Below are 10,455 nucleotides of genomic sequence, written 5' to 3'. Positions count from 1 at the left end.
GCCGGCGAGCCCGGTACTGAGGGGGCCCCAACGCCCCCAGACCGAGGAGCCCGGAAGTCCTCGGCCGAGGGGCCAGGAGGGGCCTGAGCGACTCCGGACTGAGAGGCCCGGACGCCCAGGACCCTGGCGAGGGGTCTGGGATTCGGGGGTATCCCCAGAGTCTGGTTCCGGGGAGCACCAGGCCCTTCGATAAGGAGCTGGGGAGAGGCCTGGGTTGTGCTGGGGGCGGGGGTCGAAAAGTGAGGGAAGCCTGGATGCCTGCCCGGAAGAGACCCTCGGGCGTTGGTTGGGGAGCCAGAGCAGAGAGTGGGTTCTGAGGAAAGGAGGGTCCCAGCTTCAACCGAGGGGCGCGCTTGAGGCTTCGGCCATTCAGTCCAGGGGTAAAGAGACAGGTGCCTCTGCTTTTCTGTAGATGAGGGGGCGGTAGGAAGACACCTCAGAGCTCCCTGAAGAAGGAATGAGAAGAGTCCAAATCTGTGAAGGAATGAAAGACTTGAGTCCCTCTGGACGTCTAGGTAGAAAACAGGGTAATCTGGTATGTCGGGATGGGGAGACACAGGTGTTTGAGGACCAGAAAGATGACATTTGAAGGGAAGCCCAGAGTACCCCCACTTTCTGAAATGATGGGAGAATTGGCCAGGTGTCTCCTGAGGAGCGGGAGAAATGAGAGCGTAGTCTGATTTGAGGGTCCTAGAGAGGCATCCACAAGATGAAGGCTTGTCAAACCTCGACCGACGACGCATCAGGGGAAGGCTTGGCTGTCCTGGGAGCAGAAGGAGGCCTGTATTCCCGGTTCAAGATGAGAGCAACCTCAAAACCACTTCACAGCAGATACAAAAGGGGCTCTGTTTAGGAGAACCAAGAAGTGGGCTTTTTCTCCTTAACCTGGAGGGTGAGGGCAAGGGACAAACAGATAATTCTAGTCTTCACAGAGGAATTCTTCCCCCCACCCCTAATGGTTGCCGAAGTGCTTTGGAGGGGACCTTTTCATTAAATGTTTGGCTTTGGACCGTCTCCCCTAATTTGTCACCCTTTTATCAGTTATGTGTATTTAATGTCTCCTGACTGGATGATTTTTTTCAAAAGTTAGCCACTTATTAATGTTTCCTTCAAACAATGATTGAATAGCTAACTTGTATTCAACTTCATTAGATTAGTTTGGGCCCTAATTTGGCCTTGTCCTAAGCAGAAGTCCCTGGACGCTTTAAGTAGATGAGCCTTCAAAGAACCCTTTTATTACATTGTTTCCTCAAACACATAAGTGGTCTCCAGCAGTGACTTACCCTGAACTTCATTTGCTCTGGCTGTTTCCCTCACAGGGGTCCTGTGTAGCCTTTGTGTTGGCTTCATTATATCTGAATCACCTGAATGCTCGGGAAGGAATAAAGAAGGAAAAAAAAAAATCAAGGAGTTTTGGTCTCAAGTATTAACTTGGAAATTTCTGAAGAATACACGGTCTACAAAAATTACACTGCAGTGTGGAAGAAATAAATACATTTTGGGGTTAGAAAATTTCAGGATATCTGGTATTTTATTCTTTATCAACTACCAACTTGTGTACCTGTCATGTGACACTCCTGTCATGTTTTAAACATTCGTTTTCAGGACAAAAAAAATGAATTTAATCCAAAGTAGGTCAGATGTCATTTGTTAAGTTTTCCGATAGTTTATGTAAGCAGTCTTGAATTTGTTTTCAAGGTGTCTTTTTTGTCTTTGAAAATAACTACAAAATGGTTTTTACTTTTCACATAAATTTGACATTTTTCTTTTATGTGTGTTCCCCTAGACTTACAGGGAGTGCTGTATGATAACAATGAATAAGGCTCCTTCCATAAAATACCCAAAGGATCAACTCACTGTCTTGCCTCAGGAGTTTTTGTTGCTATAAACAAGAGCTACTTTTCAGTTTACACTCAGCTCAAAGAGATGACCTTGCAGTTAGCCAGTGTAGTCTGAAGAACTGGTTTCAGGTTACTTGCTCGAATATGGTATTTAGGGTAATAAGAGATATTCAACCCAAACTAACTTCTCTAAAGAATGTAAGAATTGCCATGTTGAATCAGACCTGTGTCTCTGACTGACACTGAGAGACATAGTGTGGATGATTATAATTATCTGCTTTGATAAACTCTCAGAAGTTTAGAGAAGCAGCCAGAACATTCCTCTTGGGTTCCAGGTGTGGGAGGGGTAAGGAATAAAATATGAGTTCCTATTGAGGAAAGTATTAATCAAGTTGTTAGTCAACCACTTATTCAGAGTGTTGTAGAGACGACTCAACCATAGGGTAAAAGGTTGAAACTGAAAGCATCCTACTAATTCTTCTCTAACCCATTAATTCACCTGAACTATTTTTAAAATTTTAAACCACCTTTTTGGACTAATATAAGTTTGATACATGTTAAGATATTACATCTTTTAAATTCATTGACTATGTAATAGTAACAACAGTGCTTGACAATAAACACGTGTCCAACAAATGTTAGCTGCGATTATTATTTTAATTCATCCTACATTTTTATAGTTCATACTTTGAAGATGTCTCTTGCTTCAATTATTGTAGGATTCCATGGCATTTGTATGCTTCATCATATCCTTTTTTGGCTTTTCCTAGAATCACGGGGCCTAATTGTTTTGGCTCTATTGCCGGAAGCCAGCCGAATCTGTCCATTGCTCTTATTTTTTTCTAGTTTTAAACCTTTAATTTACAGAAGTTCAGATTGTGTACTATATTATCTTGCAGTTACTTTTTTCCTCTAGTATGTGACAATGTCATGCATCTCTTTCCCTTCTGTAGTTCCTTAACAGTAGGTTTTTTCCCTTTTCATATCCAGAGAGCTTAACTGTATGCCCAATGTAGAGTAGAGACTCAGTGAATATTTGTTGAACTGGTCATAATTATGGGCAGTAAGCCTCGCAGCTTAGTCTAGCTGCCTAAGCAAATTTATATCCCCTAAGATAGAAAAGTAGAAAATTCTAGAAGTCTTTTAGGGTAAGGCAAGTCACTACAAAAAAAAAATGTATTGCATACCTGCTATGTGCCTGATTTCCTTAGAAAGTTTTAGATAGACAGTTTTGTAGACAGAAGTCTGATATTTGAAAACTATTATATTTCTGTGTCCTGGGCACTGAGCTAGGCACAAGGGAGCTGTTGAAAAAGAAAAACAATCCTTGCCTTCCCAGGATGTAGTCTGGTGGGGAGAGGCTGACAAAGTGAGATGATGGTTGTGATCGGGGTGCTGCAGGCACTGAGGGAGCACATAAGCTCAAGTCTAGTCATAGAAGTCACCGAAAGCCTTCCCAAGGAAGTGATGGTTTAAATAAGTCACAGAAATTTAGTAGTGACTAGCCAAAGAGGAAGGAAAAGACAATTCCAGGTAGAAGAAACAAGTATGAAGACTCAGGTGAAAAAATACGGCATGTTTGAGAAATTGGGAAAAATTCAATGACAGGACCCACAATGTGATAGGAACTATGAGAAATGGGACTAGCAGGATGGGCAGGGGAGGGATTTGGAGGATTTTGTAAGCCATGCTAAGGTGTTTGCACATTATTCTAACAGCAAAGGGAGTCCACTGAAGGATTTTTAAATGGAGAAATGGCCTGTGATCTTGAGTAAGATCAATTTGCTCTGTAGATAATGGATTGGAAAGCAAGACCAGAGTTTAGGAATACTGATGAGAAGCATCTGGAAATACCCAGGTAACAGTGTGGTGTCTCAGAATATGGTAGTGGCAGCACAGATGTAGACTGGGAGATGGTTAAAAGAGATATATAGGTGATAGAATCGATAAAGGAGTTGGTGGTTGATTGGCTTTAAAAAGAGAAGAAAGAGGAATAAAAAATAACTCCTTAGTTTCTGGCTTGAGCAAATGGATGGAGGGTAGCGCCATTTACTGAGGGAGGAAATACTGGAGCAGGTTTGAGAGGGTACATGAGTTAAATTTAAGGTGTCTACAAGATATTTTTAAGAGGCTTTTGGATATAGGAGGTGTAAAATTCAGGTACAAAGTTTGAATGTGAGAATCATAAAGGGCAGAAGTACAAGTCAGATATAGGAATTTTAACTAGGTCAAATACAAACAAAAATTGATTGACCCAAACTTCGTCAGTTGCCTATGATGAGCAGATCTGTGGGAGACAGAAAGATTTTTAGATAAGTGGCATCTCTCCTGACAGAGAGTACAATGCAGTTATGAAGATAAATTAATTGCAATACAGGGTTCAGTGTGATAAACACTAGAGGAGAGCTACAAACCATTTATTGGGGCAGTGCAGAAAATAAAATGGTTAGGCAGTGGCTATGTAGAGGAGTGGGCTTTGAACTGGGCCTGAAGAGAGAAGGAGATGAGGGAGAAAGGAGTTTGGGGCTTAAGGAATAACCAAGTACAAAAACTTGAAAGTATATATTCAGAATAGAGTGGGTGGTTGGTAGGGCTGGAGTTTAAGATTCTTGGGATATTATAGTTACAGATAAGACTGTATTTTGGGGCCAAATGAGGGAGACTGAGTGCTATGCTTAAGTATGTGTATTATAGGCAGACAAGTGCTGTGGGAGAGCTGAGATGTGGATTTAGTCATCCGACTACCAGTTACATACACAAACTTGCATCCATTGTGTGCCTACTCCATTCAGTGCAGTCCTAGTCATCTTCACATACATCTAAGTAAATACAGTGCTCTTATCTATACTCTCTTAAGTGACTCTCTTTTCAACTGTGAAGACTAACAGCTGCAGATTATCCTGTGGCCCTTTTGAGTTTTTTGAGTTACTTTAGAGTCAAGAAACATGGGGTGCTGGACACTGGTTTCCCCAGCAGTTCTGTAGGGTAGATGTTAGGTGAGCTCATCTCTCCATTCAGTCTGAGGCAAAGAGGTATTAAGTTCCTAGAGGTCATACAGTTGGATTCAGCATTTATTAAGCAACTACACAATGCAAGTCATCTTTCTCTTCCCATATATTAATAGCTTAGTTCAGTTAGTCAGCAGATACTTATAAGAACTCACAAAGGATAGAGTACTTGATGAGGTGTAATAGCTGGTTGCAAAGAAAATAGATTCCTACCTTCTAGGAGTTTACTGTTTGGGATGGAACTAGCGGTGTGCTGTAAACCAGCTCTCTAGAAAAAAAAGAAACCCAAAAACTTGATCTGTAGTGCTTGCCAATTTCTGTGGTGTATATACTGCCAATCACTGATTTTAAATGACCAACTTGACGTCACTAAACTTGGAGTTAGGGAGAGACATGCGCAATTGGTTCTCAGGAGCTGATAGAGCTGGCTTCAGCACCCTATTGGATGAATCACTCATACTAAGAAAACCTATAATAGCAAGTGAGTACTGAGGCATTTCTGGAAAGATCAGAGCCTAATGTCAGCCCCTTTCCATGTTCCCATCCTTGATCTCCAGGGTGACCCTTGGAATTGGTAGTCATTATCTTGGTGTTCCTTTCCTATGGTTGTCATCTTTTCAAACCAGAGGAAATTATTGGTGCTTCTTGTTTCTGACAGCAGACTCAGCTGTCTGACTTCATGTGAAAGATGGCTAATGCGGAAGTGAGTGTCCCAGTGGGGGATGTGGTTGTGGTACCCACTGAAGGAAATGAAGGGGAGAACCCTGAAGACACTAAAACTCAAGTGATCTTGCAGTTACAGCCTGTGCAACAAGGGTAAGTGACTAGAGATTTGAATATTCTGAAGAATTTGGGAGGTTTAAAGAGTGAAGAAATTATACATTATGGTAGCTTATCACAAAGGATCATTCAACATCAATCTCAGCTGGCTAAGTTTTCATCTCTATAATGTATTATGTGTTGTATTCGTCATTTTAATACTTGTTAGAACGATTAGCTGTTTCTTTGTCTTTCCCCTTCTTCACTGTGAGCCCCTTGAGGGTAGGTTACATAGCTCCCTCATTTTATTTATTCACACTATTTAGCACAGGGCCTTGGTACATGTTTACCAAAAGACAGTGTAGTTAGAGTCAGAGGGGATTAGATAAGGCAACTATAAAAGTATTTCTACTAGAAGCTCTCTGGACTCTCATGGATGGACAAATTATCAAGCTTAGTCCATCAAAAAATATGTATCAACTGCCCACTCTTACATAATGTATTATGAACGTGTTGGACCATCATGGAGCTTGCAGTCTAGATGTGTAAACCAAAAATACATATATAGAAATAAAGAGATCACTTACATGGCAAAATCTAAGAAGTTCGGAATGGCATGTTGGGAAGTGCTTTCAATTCAGAGGACCACTATGAATTTGAAAGAAGAGATAAGTTTTAAAAAATTATCTATTGATAATTTTTGAAGGTTAAATAAGAATTGGATGTACAGAGAGAAGGGCAGTTATTTTTATCTTGGGTAATGTATAAAAGATTCTTCATATGTTTAGAAATGTTCTTGAGCAAGCATATAAACCCATTCAAATCTACTAAGTAATGTACCTTACCTTGTCTTAAACACTTCTAAAGAAAGACAACCAACCTCTCGGTAATTTTAAAAACATTTTAGTATAGAGAGCTCAAATGTACACAAAAACAAAATACTATAATGAACTCCCATGTAAGTACCCAGTCACCCAGCTTCAACAATTATCAACACATGGCCAGTCTTTTTTTACAGATTTCATTGGGGAATTGGGGGAGGGGAACAGACAGGTAGACAAATTGCTGTTTTGTTCTTCAGTCTAGTTGTGGAGGACGTCGCTTCACTGACCCATGTTGGTATGATCATTGCGCTCTTCCCGGGTGAGGCAGTTGGTTGCTGGTCATTGGTCAGCCGCTCACGGTGGCTCACGGCAGCTCTCAACCACTGCCAGCTGCTGACGCTAGCTGCCAGCCACTCACATAGCTCACAGCAGTCCACTGCAGCCCCACTGCAGCCTATGCTGTCGTTGGCAACTCACAGCAGCCCAGCTCCAGGTTGAGCTGTTGTTCATCATCTTAGCTGTAGAGGGCTCAGTGTCGCTGGCCCTCAATGTGGGATCCGAACCGCGGCCTTTCTGCTCAGAGCTGGCACTCCCAAGCGAGCTCTTAACCAGTTGAGCCACTAGGCCGGCCCAACACATGGCCCGTCTTGTTTCTTCTCTACTTCCACCCACTCCTGAATTTTTTTAAAGCAACTCCCAGACACTAGTATGTATCTGTAAAAGATAAGGACTTTTTAGCTTTAGGAGTATAATCATAGTTTGCTTACATTTCTGAATATTGTTAAACATGAAGGAAATAGTCTAAGATCTATCAGGGAAAGTTGATATAAATAATTCCTGACATAGAGTCGATAGAGTGATTTACATTTTCATTGGCCCCAACAGATTATGCATGCTTATTCAAATTCACTTGTGTGGGACTTTCATTAGCTACACATACACATACTTGTAGTTGTTACCCGTTGGTACATGAGGAAGAATTAAAGGGTAGGTAGCTTTATTTTCTCATGGAGTCATCGTTTCTTCTATCTTCCCAAAGTGCTCCAGTTGTCACTTATCCTGTCCCGGGTAAAGACAGAAAAAACTTCTCTGCTAGAGACTTAATTATTTTGAAGATTTAGTTCTACTTATTTTTCTTTTCTCTGTTTCTTATTTTCCAAATGATACTGTCTTTTCTGGAAACCTGTCATTGCTTGATCATATATAGGCATCTTTGTATAGCACGTATTGACTCCCCAATCCACTGTTTACATTGAATTTAGTGTAACTGAGCTCGTGAATAAACATTTTGAGGTACTGCATTTTGAGATGCCTGCCAATTGATGCTCAGTTGATTTCTCTAATTGTGTTTTTTAATTTTTTGAATATTTTATTGCATCTTGGCCTGTTATAAAAATGAGTGGGGAACAAAAACATTGATACTAGTGATAAAGAAGTACAGGTCTCATAAGTTTAATACACTTGAGAAAGTGATAGTAATCATCAGGTGTCTGTCTTCAGCCTCAGTCATACTTAACCTGATTGGCGGCAGGTTCAAGTATGAAGGAAAGAAACAATCAAAGAACATGAGTGACTTGCTGTGAATATATTGGTAAAGATTATATCCAAAAGAAATAGAGATTTTATATAAATATTTTTAGATTTTAATATATAGGACTTACAAATCTTTTTAGCTTGTACATATATGACATTTTATACTTTTTCAAGTATTCATTATACACATATTTTCAAGTATTCATTATGTACACATTTCAGGAATACATTATAAAGCAAAGTAGAGTGTCTGATAACTCTCCCCATGTGAATACATGGAATCTGACACATTGTATAAGGTGATACTTTCAGAATAACACAAGATTGACTGTAAAATATGCCCACACTGAGGGCCGGCCGAGTGGCTCAGTTGGTTAAGAGCTCGCTCAAGAGTTTGAGCTCTGAGCAACAGCGGCTTGAGTCCAGCCCGAGCTGAGCAGCCGCTGAGCTGCCAACAGGTAGCAGGATGGCTCAGCTTAAAAAACAAACAAACAAACAAAAAATATGCCCACACTTAACTAAACATAAGTAGTACTAAGGTATCTAGAAGGCTTTTAATTCTGGGAGCTTTTCAACATAAGAGGACTTTTTCAGTATATGCTTTCTTTAAAAAAAAAAAGAAAGTGGTTATTAACTTTTCAGATCAAATCTTTTATAACATACTCAGAAGATTCTCAGGGAGTGAAGATACTAGAATTCCATCACTGTTCTTGGCTTTCCAATTAATTTTGGATGCATAGTAGAATTTTTAACATAATGAGATCAGGGATGGTGTTTTTAGAACTGCATACGTTTATTGAGTATGCTGACTTCATTCTTGTTCTGTAGAGGAATTCAGTCCAAATGTAGTGGAATATTAGTTCAATTTGAGAAATAATCACCCTACTTTCCCTTTCATGCTCATATCCTTCCCTAGAAGAAGGTTTAAGTTCTTACGAAGATGTATAAACTCTTTCAGATCAGTAGGGTACGTTTTAGTTCATGTAATAATCTTAATTCAACATTCAGTTAATCAGAAAATCTTTTCTTGACATTCTGGATAAAAAGAACTTAACTATATGTGGATTTTCAGTTTTCAGAAAATTAGAATACAATAATGTAGACTTAACTTTAAAGCTCTAGTAAACATAATTTTACCTTCCTTTAATGATTCATAAAGCATGTCAGTATCTTAACAGTGCCTTAACATTTTGAATATATTTATGATTTTTGACTATATTGTAGTAGGTATAGAGAATTAAGCTAAACCCTTCACTATTCTGAGTTGCTTTAGAAAAATTTTCCAGGATAAAACTTTATTTACTCATAAAAATATAGAATATGCCCCTATTTCTCACCCAAGTACAATTTACTGGTTGTTGAAATTATGTATAAATAAGAATTTATGCTTTTAAGGGATTTTGTACATATTTGTCGATTTAGAACGAGTTTACCAATCTTACTTGAAGCAGTGGTTTCGCATGTTTTTTACAACCCTCATTCATTGACCCAACCATCCATTAATGGGTGCTTTGCCGTGTTCCAGTTAGTATACTACAGGCCCGGCATACAAAATTGACAAATGAATAGAACATATTGGTAATCTCTGCTCTTAGGGATTGCTTAGATATTGCCCAAGGGGAGACAGTATATAGTATTAAGTATTTTAGGTGTGACAAAAGCCTGAAGTACAGCTGGGTCACAAAGGAGGAAGTGGGTGATTATACTGGAGGGATTGAGGTGGAAGAAAAAGTATCATTGGGTTACTCAAAAAAAAAAAAAAGAGCAAATAGTAGACAGGGAAGGATGTTCTGGGAAGAGGGAGAAGTAAGAGCAAAGATAGAAGAAGGTGTAAGAGAAGATGGCAGTTTTGCAAACCACAAATAGTTTCGTATGACTAGAGCATGGATTGTAAGTTAGGGTTTGGGGAGAGTTGAAACCAGGGGCCAGGTCTTGTAGGGACTTCAATATCATATTAAGGATTTGGGGCTTTATTTTCACAAGGAGAGGGTTCTTGAAGGGTTTTAAGGAGGGAGTTATGTGATTACTCTAGTGGGAATATAGAAGATCAGGTAGATGCAAGGAGACTAGTTCAGACTAGAGAGGATGCAGCCAGAATTAAGGCGGTAGCAGTGGAAATAGAGACAGGGAGGATGGCTGGTGTTAAAGGGATGTATCTGCCAGGATTTGGTGACTGCCTATGTGGGCGTTGAGGAGGAGGAAAGGGAGAAATCTCGTGTAATTCCCAGGCTTCTGTCTTAGGCTACAGTGTGGCTGGGTGGTGCCATCAACAAGAATGGGGAGCGTAGGAAGAAGAGTAGTTGGGAGGTGAGAAAGGGAAGAGAACTTGCTTATTTTAGACATGATGAATTCAACAAAGTCCTATGGGGTATCCAAATGTATTTATTCCTTTAATAGTTAGATGTCCTGGTGTGAAATTCAGAAGGGAGGTCTGTGCTAGAGGTAGCACTGTGGGGGGTGGGTAATCACTGATGCAAAGGAGATTATTCA

General features: G+C 40.0%; 1 protein-coding gene across 9 annotated transcripts in view; it reads left to right on the top strand.

Annotated features, from left to right (window-relative positions):
• The window catches only part of GMEB1 (glucocorticoid modulatory element binding protein 1), a 39,642-nt gene that overhangs the window by 14,701 nt on the left and 14,486 nt on the right, over window positions 1-10,455 (top strand). The window contains exons 1-2 of one of the 9 annotated variants that reach the window (XM_019660531.1): window positions 17-515; window positions 5,511-5,665. In XM_019660531.1, coding sequence (XP_019516076.1) covers window positions 5,538-5,665 — 128 coding nt within the window. In that variant the 5' untranslated portion in view covers window positions 17-515; window positions 5,511-5,537. Of the gene's footprint in view, window positions 1-16; window positions 5,666-10,455 lie in introns of those variants that run through there. The other 8 variants (XM_019660515.1, XM_019660499.1, XM_019660508.1 and 5 more) reach the window with 8 other exon arrangements.

Source organism: Hipposideros armiger, unplaced genomic scaffold, assembly GCF_001890085.2.
Source record: "Hipposideros armiger isolate ML-2016 unplaced genomic scaffold, ASM189008v1 scaffold_10, whole genome shotgun sequence".
NCBI classification, from domain to species: domain Eukaryota; kingdom Metazoa; phylum Chordata; class Mammalia; order Chiroptera; family Hipposideridae; genus Hipposideros; species Hipposideros armiger.
The sequence above is the reverse complement of the archived record's forward strand: the minus strand, read 5'-3'. Positions and strand labels throughout refer to the sequence as shown.